The 16,538-nt window shown below is 40.3% G+C and overlaps 1 protein-coding gene across 10 annotated transcripts in view; it reads left to right on the top strand.

Moving 5' to 3' along the window:
• The window catches only part of ARHGAP6 (Rho GTPase activating protein 6), a 462,138-nt gene that overhangs the window by 424,167 nt on the left and 21,433 nt on the right, over nucleotides 1–16,538 (top strand). For all 10 annotated transcript variants that reach the window (XM_070257112.1, XM_023633891.2, XM_070257115.1 and 7 more), the window contains one exon: nucleotides 4,815–4,994. In XM_070257112.1, coding sequence (XP_070113213.1) covers nucleotides 4,815–4,994 — 180 coding nt within the window. The remainder of the gene's footprint in view (nucleotides 1–4,814; nucleotides 4,995–16,538) is intronic.

The raw sequence follows: 16,538 nt of genomic DNA, 5'->3' as shown, positions 1-16,538 counted from the left end.
GAACTCACTCTTGATTTTTTAGAATAATTGTCAGACACTCTTTCAGTCCAAATGCTAAACAGGACTCCACTGCCTGTGCCAAAGAGAAGAAAATATTCCTGAATAGGTTCAAATGAAGCTTAGCATGCTGAAATGCTAGCTACCGTGTATGTATCGCCTACCATGTGCCAGCTATGTGCTAGGGGCTTTATATATTAGAGTTAATCTTTCTTTACGCAAGAGAGATGTTGTTGCCCCCACGTTTCAGAGGGGTTAAGTAACTTGCCCAGCGTCCCCCAGGGAGCATCCACTTGTGGTTGTTCAAGTTCCACATTTGTGCGTTTCACAACTCTGGGAGAGGTGCCATGTACCCCCATAGTCATTGTAGATTTGCAAAATTATTAGGACAATATCCGAGCAGATGGCAGTAAAATATCTTGAGGAACAGGCTCCTTTTTAAATTCACACAAAGTTGTCATATTGGATAGTGGTCAGGTCGGTCCCATGACTAGTAAAGTCCTAGCTGTGCCTCAAACCCAAACTGGTCCAATTTAGTAGGAACAGAAATATAGAAAAGGAAGTAGGAAAAATCTCCACTGGGAGTCCAGTTCAGGGTTTCCCAGTCTCCATATGATTGACATTTGGGACCAGGTAATTCTTTACTATGGGGGCTGCCCTGCGCTTGTGGGATGCTGCTAAGCATCCCTGACCTCTAATCACTTGATGCCAGTAGCAGCACCCCCAACCCCAATTGTGACAATCAAAAGTGACTCTAGACATTGCCAAGTATCCTGTGGGGAATGGGGAAAGGGAACAAAATCACCCCTGGTTGAGAGCACTTGGTAGGTAGCTTTATAACTCGCTGACCATGCGAAATCCACTGGAGAAACTTATTAGCCTTCCTAAACCTGAGTTTCCTTATCTGAACTTTAGGAATAAATACTCTTCAACCGGCACTGCTCGGTGGGTGAGAAAACTAGTTTACTATAAGGAATATGAAAATATCCTAGTAACAGCAAAGTTGTACAGGAAAGCAAGAGATTACAAGAATTTCTGGATACTCTTGACCTAAACCTTGAATCAAAATGAAGAACTAGTAACCAGAAATTAAAGCAGCAGGGGAAATATGAGGAGAGCATTGCCTCTGTGAAATGGTCAGAAGTTACAGGAAAGCAAGTAGCCCATGTGCCATCTTGGATTGGAATAAAGGCTATGGAATGGAGAAGTACTGGTGAGGTATGAGGGGAAGTTGAGCTGTGTTCATAGAATACTGAATGCTTCTGTAAAGGGGTAGGTGGTTAATTCTTTTAAGTCCTGAATCTTTGGAAGGATTCCACTAAAGTGATATAATCCATGTTGTAGATTGGTTAAAGACAGAGAGAGAGTGATTTAAGAAGCTTTTGTATGAATAAGAGTATGGAAAAAAGCAATTCACATAAATGTTTCCACATAAGAATGGCCTTGATATTTGAATCACATATGTCCTCAGCACTTACCCCAAGTTCCTCTAAGCCAGTGATCGTTGTTCAAGAATTTTCTAATTACTATTCCTGGGTTGCTGTGGCATCTAGGAGGTGGAAGAGGTGAGGACCCAAGGCAAATATAGAATTAGAGAATGCAGTGCAGTGTCACTACAGAACTTCAGAGAAGAAGTGCTGAGCATGGGCCTAAAAAGTTAGGGATCGCTTCATGGAGGAGATTGAATTTAAACTACACATCAAAGAGTATATAGAAAAGGGTGTGTAGGGATTGAGTCAACGGGCCACATAAGCATGGCATAGGGATGGGAGTTAGCTTAAAAAAAACCGCTTCTGGTAGAAGTTAAGAGTGGTGGGAGAGAAACAAGAGAGAGGTTCTTTGTTTATCATTTTTCTAGTTGGTTTGGTGTGAGCAGGTAGAGAATACAGAATGGGCAGGCCGGAGTGAGGCGAAAATCAAATCGTAAAATATGTTAAGAAATGAAGTAGTTTTCAACTTTTTCTCTTACCTATTTGTTAGTTGGTGTTAGATGTGTTATCCATTTGTTGAGTAGTTGTTATGGATTGTAACATGGAAGAAAAGTGAACCAGAGCATCAAAAAGCTTGGAGGCTGACACAGGCTCTGCCAGCACCTTGCTACATGATCCTGTTTTATAAAGTAGAGGAATAGGAAGGAAAGCAGAGTCGGGTTGGGAGAGGTCTGAGCTTCCTCCTCTATAAAATGAACGTAATATTTCCTTTGTAATGAGTGCTCAAAATTCAACTCATCACTCACTAACAGGATCTTAAAGATGTCTAAAAGAAGGGCATGAGAAAAATTGTTGACTAGTAAATCAGTGTTTTTCTTGGGAAAAAATAGTGGTATTTTATCAAATTGTGTTGTTTTGCTATCTCGTGTTTGTTTTGTTTTATTCCATTTCATTCAGTTTGCTATTTTCTTTGCTCCTTAGGGGAAAAGAGAAATTCCCAAATGTAAGAAAGATTTCGTTTCTTCTAGAAAGAATATTGCAGGAACATAATTGAAACCTCTTGAGCAGTGGTTTTCCAGGTTGTCCAAGAACCCTCTGGCACTGCATGGAAAATGTGGTGTGAATATCCACTTTTGTGGTGCGAGAGTCCGTAGCTGGCCTTTAGTTCTTCAAAGAGCCTATGAGGCAAAAAAAGAAGTTACTAACCTCCAACGTGGAGCCAGATTCCTGATCTTTGAGGAGGTCATGCCTCTGGGAAATGGGAGGTTGTCTTTGGAACTGTAGCAAGACCAGTGCCTTCCTCTCCTCTCTGTGGTCCTGACCCAGCTTTGAAGCTAGTTTCCCCATTTCCCCATGCTATGACAGAGTCTGCCGCACAAGAGTGAACAGTGAGAGGGGCAGGGTCGTATGTGGGGCTGCCTGGAGCCTGGCTGCCGGCTTCACTTCCTAGCTCCACCACCTGCTGGCTCCAGGCTCTGGGCATCGCTTCCCCGTCTGTAAAAAAGGACAACAGCGGCAGCTGCTTCATGAGCTTATAGTGAGAAAGAATTGAAACAGCCTTTGGAAAGCCCCCACCCCAGTGACTGTACAGGCTAAACTTTTAATAAATGTGAGCTCTGCATATTAGGTTTATAAATGATCTAGGATGCTTATTTAGCTGAGATAAAAATTTTCCTTGAATTGACTGGCTAATAAGTACATAACGAGCTGGCCCCAGGTGCGCATTCTATTATCTAGAAATAGCTATATATATGTGAAACGTGGGAGCAAGGGTAGAAGCTGTCTGTGAACAAGTCTCCTTTCCAATTTAAAAAATGGTGAAACAAAAACAAAACAAAACAAAGAAGCGTTAACAAACCACAGAAGCATGGTCTGCAGCTGCAGTCTATGTGCAATTTTACAGACAGATTGTATTGCATTCCCAGAATAGCAACAGGAGGAGAGAGCGGAAAGAGTCCTTGTACTAAACATTCTTTTAAAAGAAAACAAAATCTTCTATTTGTTAATGTTTTAAAAATGAGAAAACCCTGATATTATTTTAAGAGGGGAAGGGGAAGCACTCCAAATGCCTCTGAGTTCTAACGGGATGAATTTGAAAATGGTACATATTTGATTTTATCCTTAGCCATGAATTTCCAGGAAGAGAAATGAAAACTTGTCAAGTTTTATGTCAGTGAAATAAAACAAAGAAAAGAATTAAACAGTTGTACATAAAGGGCACTTTCTTGAAAATTCCCAGTGTTTACCACATGAAATCACTTCACTTGGCGCAAAGCTGAAAACAGCTCACCTTCTAAAAGTAACATCCCTGATGTGCCACACTGGGATTGCAGGGCCGGGGAGCTACCAGCTCAGGGCTGCATAGGACAAGGGTGGATTCAGGAGGCTTTGTATTAGCCGTGAATCAGGACTCTTGAATTCTATGCTGCGCACCCAGGTGCCGCTCAAAGACTGTGCAGATTTCCACAGGCAAAGGATCCCCACCAAGCAGCCACAGTTAGCATACTTACCCAGACGTTCCTAGATTTTCAATTAACATCAACAAGAGAAATAAAAATTTGCCTAGACCAGTCGTTCTCAACCAGGGGCAATTGTGCCCCACAGGGGACATGTGACAATGACTCTCGCTTGGCCCTTACCTACCTTTCCTGCAGAACCCTCTGCCACACTGAGCTTCCTGGGGGGCCTTGATGTATTTTGCGTGTTTCTGTCTTTGCATATGGTGTTTTCACTATGGTGAAACTGCCCGTTGTCCCAGCTCCTCTGCTTTTCAGCCTACAAACTCTGTTCTTCCTTCAAGATTTTGTGCAAATATTGTCACCTCTCTGGAGTATCCCTGGGGCCTCCAGAGTTGCTAGCTTCATCCTTTGTACTCAGTACTTGTAATTGATAAGTTTATTTGCCCTCTAGATTGTGAACCCTTTAAAATAAGGACTGTGTTGCCATCATTGTTGGAAAAATTTTAAAATAGTTAGAATCCATGAAAAATGCCTAGCCTATAGTAGGTGCTCAGTGGATGAATTAATGGAGAGATAATGGATGGATGGATGAAGGGAGAGATGGAGGGAATGGATGGATGGATGAGCATCAATATGTTTTAAGAGCAGATAGGATAGAAATTTCACGTAGTACCGGTTTCACAATAAATAACTTACAGTTGTAAAATTTTACTCCATATGCTGTTGAAATGACCTTGAGCTATCAAATTCAATCCAAGAAATAAAGTAAAAGGAAAATGAAGGTGCTCCTCATGGATTCTGCCAGAGATGATGTAGTCCTTTCAGAAAAAAAAAAAAAAGGAAAGGAAAAATGTTCCATTGATTATTGAACACCCAGCATTTTGAAAAGCAAAAGTAACAACAATCCTTGTATTCTGTGCTCCTGTAGGTCACTGGGAACAAAATGACATCTCTAAACTTGGCCACCATATTTGGACCCAACCTGCTGCACAAGCAGAAATCGTCAGACAAAGAATTCTCGGTCCAGAGTTCGGCCCGGGCTGAGGAGAGCACAGCCATCATCGCTGTGGTGCAGAAAATGATTGAAAATTATGAAGCCCTGTTCATGGTAGGTGGCCCTGTTATGGCAGGACATCTCAGTAAACTGCATGTTGATTATTCTTGGTGGCGTAGTGAAACTCTCTCACACTGCCTTCTGGTCTACAGTGCTGGTCGTTGACTGAACTCGTTGGAAGCCAGACAGTTTCAATAGGAATAGAAATTTACATACCTATGATATCACTATAAGTTTGTGATTCCATGTTTAAACAAACATATCCAAATTATACATTTCATTTTGTCGTCCCCTAAACAATGGTCACGTTTTGGAGTCATTTAATTCTTCACATAGCAGTGTCCTTGCTCAACATATTGATGAAAACCCTTCTTTTTGGAATGGCCCTCATTAATTCATGTATTGATAACCATCTTCAGCAATGGCACCTCCTCCAAGGTGAATCTCGACATTTTACCTCCTCCATGAAGCTTCACCTATCTTTCCCGTGTCCTCATGTCACTTTCCCAGGTCATTTCTCTGTCCATTGAACCCCATTACTCTTCTCATTGATGTTTATCTTACTCAACATTGTATTGCGTCATTTATGACTATTTCCCCTAGTAGATTATAAACGCATTTTAAAACATGGGCTGTGCCCTTGTTATCTCCTCTCTGTATCCTCTGTGCACTTTTGGAAGGCCCTCCATCTGGCAGGCACTCAATAAACAATTTTTTGATTTGTATTGAATTACCAGTTCCTGTTTTCCTTCAAAAAACTACATTGCTTGCTCAAACTTCCCTTGAAACATTAGAACAAGTGCCAACTCTCTTCTATTTCTGTTCACCACTCATATTGCATATCAAAATTTACAGGAACTTTCTCCATGTTTCTCCTCCCATTTCTCTTGTCACTTTGCAAACACTCACTGTAAATCTTACCTATTCTGCTAGAGCCTTTTGTGGCTTCTTCAACTAAATGTGCTATTTCCTTCTTTTGAATCTGCTTAATATTTTGTCTACATTTATCAAATGCCTTGTGTTAGATTTATTTCCATACTTGTCTTATACTAATGATTTTTCGTAAATTTGAGAGCCAGTGGTTTAGAATCTTTGCCCTCTCTGTCTTGCCTGTGATCGTGACCAAGTAATTCAACACTCAGTAAGCATCAATTTCAGCTTCTGTAAAATAGGAAAAATAAAAATATGACCTATTTCCAAGGGTGATTCCCAGAATCATTTGATATGTGAAAGCATTCTGTGAACTGTAAAATTCTATGCAAATGTTGATTCATAATTATATTGGTTGGACAACATGGGCCGGCTCATATCTCAGTATTTCAACACAGCAGACATAAATATCTTCCTAGCATAAAGTTTAATCAGATGTTTGGCAAGCAGCCTTCCAGGTGGCAATTCAGGAACCCCAGCTTCTTGCATCTTGAGACTCTGCAGTCCTCTAGGATTTTATGGGCCAAACCTAGAAGGGACTTCCATCATGTCCACTCAAATCCCATTGGACAGAACTCAGCCACAAGTCATACTTAGCTACAAAGGAGACTGGGAAATGCATTCTTGCTGGATGCCCAAGAGGAAGAGGAAATGGATTTACTACAGTCAAACATTCACTGAGATAGAACAGTGTCTTGCTCTTCCTTGAGTCTCGGAAGCACTGTCCCTGTGTTGCACACAGTAAGCTCTCAAAAAATGTGGAGTAATTGACTCTATATAAATTTCACACTTCAGCCGAAATGCTCATAATTAATTACATGTTTGGATAAATCAAATGTCTGAACTTTTCAGCATTTTTATCAAGTTTTAAGTCACACATAATCTTGCCAAGTAGTCTTGGCATTACTTCATGCTCTCTGGATTTTTTTTTAATACAATAATACCTCTTGTCAATCTTAATTCCGCTGTCTAAATTCTGTATTCTAAGCAAAGTTCTTCATATGAAACCACAAACCATCAGGCATTTCTTTGCACCTCAGATACTAACAAAACTCATCTTGGCCTCCTTGAAAGTATGGTTGTTGTCACCTTAATTGTGCCATTCCTTTCCTTCCCATTTCCTGCTGCCTGGACTACTAGAAAGAGCAGAATAACGTGTTTTCCACCTTTTCCAATATTTTCCAAATCTGATCTTTGTTTGCCATTCTCTGTAGAGATCGACGTTGAGATTCTCTTGAGAAGTGGCTCATATTTCTGTTCTCTGGTTGTGGTCTTTACTTCTCAACAAGGCCTTTCCTGGTTACCTTGTCTAAAATCCAACCCCCATCACCACCACTGCACACACAGCCTCACTTCCTAATCCTTTTCCCTGCTTTTTCTCCTTAGCTTTCACCACTATTAATACAGGGTTTTACTAATTTCTCTTGTTTGTTGTGTTTCCCCACTAGAATGTAAGCTCCTTGACAGGAGGAATTTTTGTCCGTTTTCATCTACTTTCTTTACTACAATAGCCCTGTGCCTGACACATGGTAGAATCACAAGAAATATTGGTTGAGTTAATGAATGACTCAGTGGTAATTCTGTGATGTATGGTTTCCGTCTTACTAATCTTTACTCCCTATACATATGAAAAAGTTTGGGCATGGAGGAATTAAGGATACATTCTCAGGATAAGTTAACCATTAACATAAGCATCCTTGATCTCTTTAGACAGATTATAGGAATTATATATTGAGAAAAAGGACAGTGAGGAGAGATGAGACGTGGGATAAAGATCCCAAGCCTGGATCAGTAAAAAGAAAACCAGCTCCGGAACCAGAAAACTTTGTTATAGTCCTATCTTTGCTACACACTAGCCATGTGATTTCACCTTCTTAGATTTCTATTTGTTTAGTTATCAAAGGGCTAGGTTAGAACAGATGACAACCAAGAATCCTCCTGGTCCTAAAATCTGCATGGTTCTACGCCCTAACACTGACTTCACCTCTTTTTTTCCATAAAGCACAGAAGAAAAATAGTCTCATTGCTTTGTATATTCTCTTGGCAGATTTGGTATTTTAGAATCTATTTGGTTATACCAAAGCTGGTGGCTGGTTGGCAAAGCTGGTCTGTGTAGGTGGGCAAAAATTCAATATGCATATAGCTGTTTTATTTTGTTTTGTTTTGTGTTTTTAAGAAGCTTTCAGAATTACTACAATAATTCCAAACAGGGAAGCATGAAGGTAGACAGGACCTGATGGTGAAAAGTAGTTAGCAATTGTGCAGTTTCACAGTCCTCGGAAGGGTTTATAAGTTCAGAAAGAGAGGCATTGCTTCCCATCGGCATTGGAGAGGAAGACTTGTTAGGAAAGGTGGCTGTGAGTTTGCCCTTGGAGGCAGAATGCACCCTGGAGGCAGCACTTCCACAGAAAACCTGATGGAAGAGATATAAAATCCCACAGAGGCCTGGCAGGGAGCCAAAGTTTGTTCTGCGTGTTAATAACGTCCTTCATTTCCTGGTGTTGAGCCTGCCTCTCCCAAGTGGCCAGTATGTGAGTTAATATGAAAGGGCAGAAAGGAACTTAGCTTTGTCCCATAATAACAAGAGGCTGACACGCAGTTCAAGAGTCTGGCTGGGACCATCTTTTGTACCAATTGTTCACTTTTCAGGCACTAGGTTAGAAATCCTAGAGCTGGAAACAGGTCATGATAACAGCCGTCATGATCACTTTATGGAAAGGCCAAGGCAGCAGATTGTAATAGTGGTTCTCAGACTTGAGCGTGCAGCAGAGCAGCAAGGAAACTGGTCAAACATTCAGATTCCAGCGCCACATCCCAGAGAATCAGACTGGGTAGCACTGGGAAGGGGCCCAGGAATCCGCACTCTCTAATGAACACCTCCAGGGCAATCTGGTAGTTTCCTAACCACTCTTTGGGAAACCACATCTTGGGAAACACCCAAGATGGTAGAAAGACCATGAACTTTGGAATGAGCTGCCAGAATTCAAATCTCTGCTCAGCTATATATTTGCTCTGTGGTCTTGGCCCCATGTTTAATCTCACTAAGCTTTCATTTTCCTGTTGTAAAGAAATGAGATGAAGTTACCTAATTTATACGATTATTTTGAGAATTAGAAATGACATTTTAAGGCACTTGGAGGAAGAATTGATATATACCAGGCATTCAAAAAGAAAAGATTTCTGCTATTATTACATTAAATTGATATGATGTCTGCCCTATCAAAATACTTTCAGGCATCGCCCTTTCAGTGAAGCCCACCCTGACCGCTGTGTGTAACAGTGTGACCTGCTCCCACACATACATACTCTTAGTTCCTTACTCTGCTCTTTTTTTTCTTTTTTCCATAGCACCTATCACCTTTTATTTATTTATTTATTTATTTTTGAGGAAGATTAGCCCTGAGCTAACATCTGCCTCCAATCCTCCTCTTTTTGCTGAGGAAGGCTGGCCCTGAGCTAACACCCATGCCCATCTTCCTCCACTTTATATGTGGGACACCTGCCACAGCATGGCTGGCCAAGTGGTGCCATGTCCGCACCAGGGAGCCCTGGGCCGCTGAAGTGCAACGTGCGCACTTAACCGCTGCGCCACCAGGCTGGCCCCATCACCTTTTAACTCACTATATAATTTACTCATTTATTATGCTTATTGAAACCTAATAGAATGCAAACTTAATGAAGGCAGAGATTTTTGTTTGGTTGGTTCATTAACATCCACAGCACCTAAAAAGCACTTTGCAGAAAACGGGTGCTCAGTAATTATTTGTTGAGTAAAATATTGTTGAATAAAATAAAATATTGTTGCAACAATATATTGCTAGAAAAAAATGTTTTTGTTGTTTGTTTTTGGTTCAGTGCCAATACCCCTTAGATTCCCTTACCTTTAAAGCATGACCCTCCATTTACGATATCAACAACAATTTAAAAGCTGGATAACATAAAATGATACTCTCTGGGAATACTGGAAGTAAAGGAGAAGGATCAAGCATATCTAGAAATGGTCACTGGTATCATTATAAGACAGAAAGCGTTCACTGACTAAATCATTAACTCATTAGTTGTTCTGAAAGTTGTTGCTTCTGTAACTGACATTGAGAATCCCAGAGAAAACTCATCGTTTCTCTTAGAATTAATAAGAGCTTCAGAGCAGGGTGGAAAAAACTGTCAGCTCATTCTAAGGGCTGGTATTATACGATTCCTACTAGGGCTTCTTTTTTGGAGAGAGAGAGAAAGAAGAGGAGGCACTGCCCTTGTTGGCTGATGAAAAGTTTGGAGTGCAATGGAGACGTGGGAACGCCAGCATGTTCCCACCCCGCTGGTTTCTCAGCCTGAGCTGGGGACAAGCACAGCGCACGTGGGAAATTTCAAATGAGAACTACTGGGAGCAAAGGTCAGAGGCTGAGATGAGGATTCCAAGCTCGGAAGCCAAGCTTTGCTTTGTGTTCTCTTCATCCCCTGGTGCAAATTGCATTTTCTTAAAACCTCTTTTGCATGCCAAATCAAAAGGAGTCAAGCAGTAAACCAGGCCATCAAACAAGAAACCACCCCCTGCCAACATATCTAGATAATTGTATTTTATTTCCATTTCCTTTTTTAAATAACCACTGTTTTCTGTGCCAGGGGTTGGGCTAGTCATTATGTACATCGTTGGCTTATCTAAATTTCACCACGATTTCTTGAGGAGTAAGCCAAGATCATTTGCCCAAGTGATGCAGCAACTAAGTGAATTATTTCTACAGCATGATGCATCCCCATACCAAAGACGAGGTGCTTTAATGTGGTGTCTCAGATATGGAGTCCATTTGGAGGGGAAGAAAGAGAATATTTTAGCCAGCTTGAAAATGGAGAGCAAAGGAGACTTTCAAGAGTATTAATCCCTCTGGACTAATGATAACACTGACCTATTTGATGTTCAGGCCAGCAGATGGCTGTAAGAGCCAGTACATGCTCCTGCTGGAGCCTACTCACCTTGTCCCTGTCTTCAATGTCAGAACGCATGTACTGTTGGCGACACACATAGGTGGAGGGGAGCAGAAGCATATTAGACCTGGGCTGTTTCCACTTTCTTTAATCTATTGCCGTGGAGCGAAGACTGCTAATTCTTCTTCATCTTCCTCCCTTGAGTCCTCCCCAACATAGCTCCATGAGTCCTGGGCCCTTCAACTGATTCGTTCATTAATGTGCCCCAGTTGCCAAAAACACTGCCTGGCAGGTATCAGGCACTTGAGAAAAATTTGTCGTATTTAATGCATTCTGACCCTCCAATGCACCCAGACTCCCTTACAGAATGTTAAGCCATCCTCCACAATGGAGCCACACAAAACGTGCTAGACTGGGCCTGCCCATGTTTGAGCTTTTGCTCCCATCAACAGCCAAAGTGATTTCTTTCAGTGTATTTGTTAACTAAAAAAAATGTCATCATGACTCCCAGTGATATATTTTTTTTTTCCTGGGGAATATTAGAGTCTTAAAATGCCAAACCATCCTTCTTGGTCCAGTGCAAAGTGGTGGCTTGGTGTGGAATACCTAGTGGTGGGTACAGTAGAGCTGGATCCTGGGATGGGTTCTTCAAGATGCCCTAAATGGTTTGTTATAGTGACTTAGTAAATGGAGAAGTCCTGAATCATTTTTTTCCCTCTCTGTGGTTTATGGAATAAAGTACATCATAGCAGTTACACCCTAGGCAATCATTCAAGGTTTCATTTTTAATTTGATAGCATGGATTTTAATTGTGACAGTTTTATTCCTTCATATGTGCAGTGTTTACATTTTTTCTCGGAAGCAGGAGAGTCCAAAGTTCTTTTGATTTTTGAAATAGCATTATGCTTTGAAGGAACACATGAAAATCTAAGGAGTTGAATCTCCAGATAAACACAACCATAAATGGTACCTTTAGAAATTATCTAAAGTTACTAAATAGTTGACTAAAACCCAGTAGAGGTTTTGATGTGAAACAATACATTGTAAGTGAAGAAGCCATTTGGGCTGAGTTTCGCTTCTTCATTCAAACACGCAGAAATCATTCATTTAAAAAAAGTAATGTGTTTTTCACGATCCTACTCCTTAGCTTCCATTTTGCTATATACTGAATCCCAGAAGAAACAGGAAAAATTTGTTTGATTATTGAGTCATACTTTTCATTTTTAGAGTTTTTTATTGACAGGAACAATAGTTTAAGAACCTGTTAGAAAAATTTTGGTGATTCTCAATTGGGAAAGGGAATTCATTTTGCAACTATAGTTATTAATGGCAAGGAAATTTTGCTAGAGTGTGACATTGGTACTACTTATAAACAGAGAGAAGCATCTATGCAAAGGTAACAGAACCAGTGTATGCCACAAAGACCAATAATCCTGGGTTATTTTTGATCATTATTTGTAGTCATTCCAACATTTATTGAGCATCCATTGGATAGAAAACACCAGCTAGCTTGTGTTCTGGAAGAGCACAATATTGATTGAATAAGCGGGTGAAGGGTGATGGATGTGCAGGAAGGAGCTTCAGAAGAGAAAAGAGTAGGGAGGCAAAGAGGAGGAAAAGAGGCATAATTTATGAAGCATTTGACTGCAAGGAAGAGAAAAATCAGTTGCAGGCAGCTGCTAAGATCAGGATTTCTTATCTCAAATAATAAGAAGCCTAGGGGGGCACAGTTTTAGCAGCTCACTCACGCTTTTGCTCTCTCTGCTCTGCCCTCTTTGGCTGCAAGATATTGCAGTCATTTCCAGCATCTCTTGCAGCCATCATCACATCCAGTGATGAAGAGAGATGTTTCTTCTCATGCGTCTCTTCTTAACATGGAAGAGAACCTTTTCCAGAAGCTCCTACCAGAACCCCCTTGGGTACCTTGGCCAAGATCGGCACACATGATTTTGCCCTAGCTGCAAAGGAGGCTAGCTGACAGAGAACTACAACCTTAGGAGCCTGTATCAATTCTGAGTAGACAAGTCAGATAATCCCTGCCTTCAGGAAATTTACCTTTCAATCATGTGACCAACCCAAAGATTTGAGGTCTGGCGGAAGAGAGGAACCAGAGGAGAGAAGCTACACAGAATCTGGCTTCAAGACCATTACAGTTGAAGGGCCAAGAGGTCACAAAATGCAGCTGTAGAAATTCAGCGGGAGGTCAAGAGCAGAGATATGTCTAGAGGAAATCCCATCACTTAGTTACCCACCAGAAGTGTTAAGCAAAAGAGAAGAGAGTGGTGCTTCTCTGCAAGCCTACAAGATAAGAGGCAGAGATGGATAGCTGTTAAGAAAAAATTGTGAAACAAATATTGGCCATCTCCATGTTATCTGCTTTTATTTTTTTAAGTATTTAATTTATGAATTATTTTGTCTATTTCTAGTAAAATTCAGTAAAATCTTTTCTTCTAAACCTGTTTGCAATTGGTAAAGTACTTTCAAATCTGTTAGCCCTTTTGATCCCTACAACATCTCCATAAAGGCAAATGGGTAGGATATGGCTGGATTTTCAGATTCTGGAACAGAATCCTAAAGAAGATGGTTGATATGTCCAAGTTTACATTACAGTCATGAGCTGCATAATGATGTTTTGACCAATGACGGACTGTATATTACAACGGTCCACATATACAATCGTGGTCCCATAAGATATATAAGGCTATACCATCTAGGTTTGCGTAAGTACACGCTATGATGTTTGCACAAAGATGAAATCACCTAATGACACATTTCTCAGAACGTGTTCCTGTTGTTAAGCAACTGTGATTATAATTCCGTTGTTATATATATACATGTAAATAATATTTAAATAATATGTGTAAATATAATATATGTAAATTCTATATGTAACTATAATCCCCTGTTAGGCATGACTGTAATTATAAGCAGGAGAGCAAAAACTGGACCTCAGGAGCTATCAACTCTTAGTCACATATTTTTTTGACAGCATCCTAATTCCTGAAAAGGAATGCTTATGGGAATGGTCTGCTGGATATTTCTTACTTACTATAAGCTCCTGGTTCCGATCAGCTCGCTCGCTGACTTTTGTTTCTCTAAGTATCTAAATTAATAGAAAATGAATGCTTATCCAACTGAACTGAGCCAGTAGTTTGAAATTTTTGTTAAATAATAGGAAACGAAATGTGCAAATATAGACAAAGTTTAAAGGAATTATGAGGGAAACAGCGCTGGATGATGTTGTATGACTATTAAAAGTCAGTTCCAGGCATCATTTCAAGTTCTCTACTCTCATTTTCCCACTGGCCCCAATTTTCTGAACCATTCTTTTATTAAAAAACAAACAAATGTGGTTTTATCATATGAATTTTTGAAGCTGCTTTAAATCACTTTATAACAAGATGGGATATAAATTAATTAATTAAAATAATAGATTGTGTGCACTGTAGTCAGTCTTACATAATACATAGAAAAAATATTATCTACCCTTCATGCAATGCATTTTTTAACTGTATCTTTTTACTTATTTGTAAATAGTGTCTCCAAACCAAAATGGGATCATGGGTCTTTTAAAAAGAAACTAGAGATAGATTTATAGCATGGACCCTTTCTATTTGCATTTGTTACCAAGTAAAAGTCACGTACGCTACATAAAATAAACCTCAATAACTATAATTGGTTGGGAATCAAGCCTAGTTGAACAAGTAAAAACTCTGAATTGCGGAATAGTTTAACAAAATTTTATGGAACGTTCTTTTTAAAATAATGATACTTTCTGTAACCTATTCTAACGATGTATCCAAGTTAATAATTTATCATTAGATACACCATATACTCTCAAAGAATTAATTTTGTGATGCTTACACCACTCCAAAGGACATGCAATCTAATTGTTTATTCTTCAGTGGGAATGGATTGGTGCTTGTAGCAAAATTTTTTATTACATGCCCAAGCATAGAAAATTTTAAATTAAACTAACTGGATGAAAATACAAATGTTTTTTCTAATTTGCTCATGTTAGTTTCTTTTTTAAAAAGTTCAGGCTACCCGTTTTTTGGCCTATATTATTGTTTGCTTTGCTGTTAATTTTTTAAAAATGAGTTCTTTCTCTTCATTTTCACCCTTTAGGTATTACTTTTTGACAAACTGATATAATGGTACATATCTGTTGGGTCATGTTGTTTGAAAAAATTATCTGTCTTTTTATTTGTTTAATTTATTCAATAAAGTAAGAAAACAGAATGTCTCAGCCTTGACCTAAAAGTCCTGCCCCTTCTTTTCTTCCATTCTCATTCTCAGGCCATTGCGTTTGGTCACAGAGCTTTAAATGCCATCTATATGTGTCTCCCAAATTTCTATGTCCAGCCCAGGCCTGCTCCCTGTACCCCAGATCCTTATTCCCAATTGCCTACTAGATCTTTCCTTTATTTGTGTGTCTCACAGGCCTCTCTCACCCTTATCATATCAAAGCTACACCCCTAATTGTGACCCCCAGCCTCTTCCTCCTGCAGCTTCTCTATACCAGTCAATGGCAACCCCATCCTTCCATGTGTCTAGGCCCCAAGCATTGAAGTCATTCTTTCGTATTCTCCCTCTCCTGTTCCCTCTCCCTCTCTCTTTCTTTCTTCACCCAACAGATTAGCTAATGCTATCATCGCTATCTTCACTATCTCCAGGACCCAAATATTTCTCAACAGCTCACCACTCTGCTTCAGCACTCCATCGTCTCTCTTCTGGATATATCTGCACTCCCTGTATCACCCCTTGCCTCCCTGCAATCTACTGTCAACTCAGCAGCCAGAGTGATGACAATTCATGTTAATCCTCTGCTCGAAACCTCCAGTGGCTCCCCGCCCACTTAGATTGAGAGCAGAAGTCCTTATTATGACCCATAAGACTCCACAACATCTGACCTTGGCTACCTGACACACTTCCTACCACTCACCTCCTTCCTCTCACTCTGTTTCAACCTCACTGGCCTCCTCACTGCTTCTGTCTGAAGATCTTGCTAATTTTTTCTTCCTTCTGCTTAGAATGATTTTCTCCAATTCCTTTATCAAACTCAGTTCTCTGCTAAAATGTCAGTTTCTCTGTGACTTGACTATCCTATTTAAATTGCACTCTCCCCACCCAGCATTCTCCATCTCCCTTCTTCGCTTTGTTTTTCTCCATGTGATCCATGCTGTGTTTTCTTTATTTGTTTAATGCCAGTCTTCCCATATTCATTGTCAGCTTCAAGGAGACAAGGATTCTTGTTTGTTTGGTTTGTAGATGAATCCCAGCATCCAGTGCCTGGCACTCAGTAAGCATTCACCAAATATTTATGTAATGAATTAAAGGAATGAGGTGGGAAAAGGCCAGAGTGAGAAGTGCACTGGTGCTGAAGTGGAGGGTGTGTGAGGATAACTGCTAGGGGAAAAATTGGGAAATTCAGATTGAGGCCAGGAAAGCAAGCAGAGGGCTTCAGCTGTAGGGGAATTCAGATTGGGGCCAGGAAAGCAAGCAGAGGGCTTCAGCTGTAGGGGAATTCAGATTGGGGCCAGGAAAGCAAGCAGAGGGCTTCAGCTGTAGGGATAGAGAGAGTTTTTTGAGCAAGTGAGTATCTTGATCAGAGCACTCTGACAACCAGGCAGAGAAGAAATTTGATGCACACGTTGAAGGAAATAGATAGTACACAAGTTAGCAAACTCTTGCCTCAAAGGCCCACCAAGGATGCACCTTTCTTTTCAACTAAAAACTCAAACTAGC

The sequence above is a fragment of the Equus caballus genome, chromosome X, assembly GCF_041296265.1.
Source record: "Equus caballus isolate H_3958 breed thoroughbred chromosome X, TB-T2T, whole genome shotgun sequence".
In the NCBI taxonomy this organism is placed as follows: Eukaryota; Metazoa; Chordata; class Mammalia; order Perissodactyla; family Equidae; genus Equus; species Equus caballus.
The sequence above is the reverse complement of the archived record's forward strand: the minus strand, read 5'-3'. Positions and strand labels throughout refer to the sequence as shown.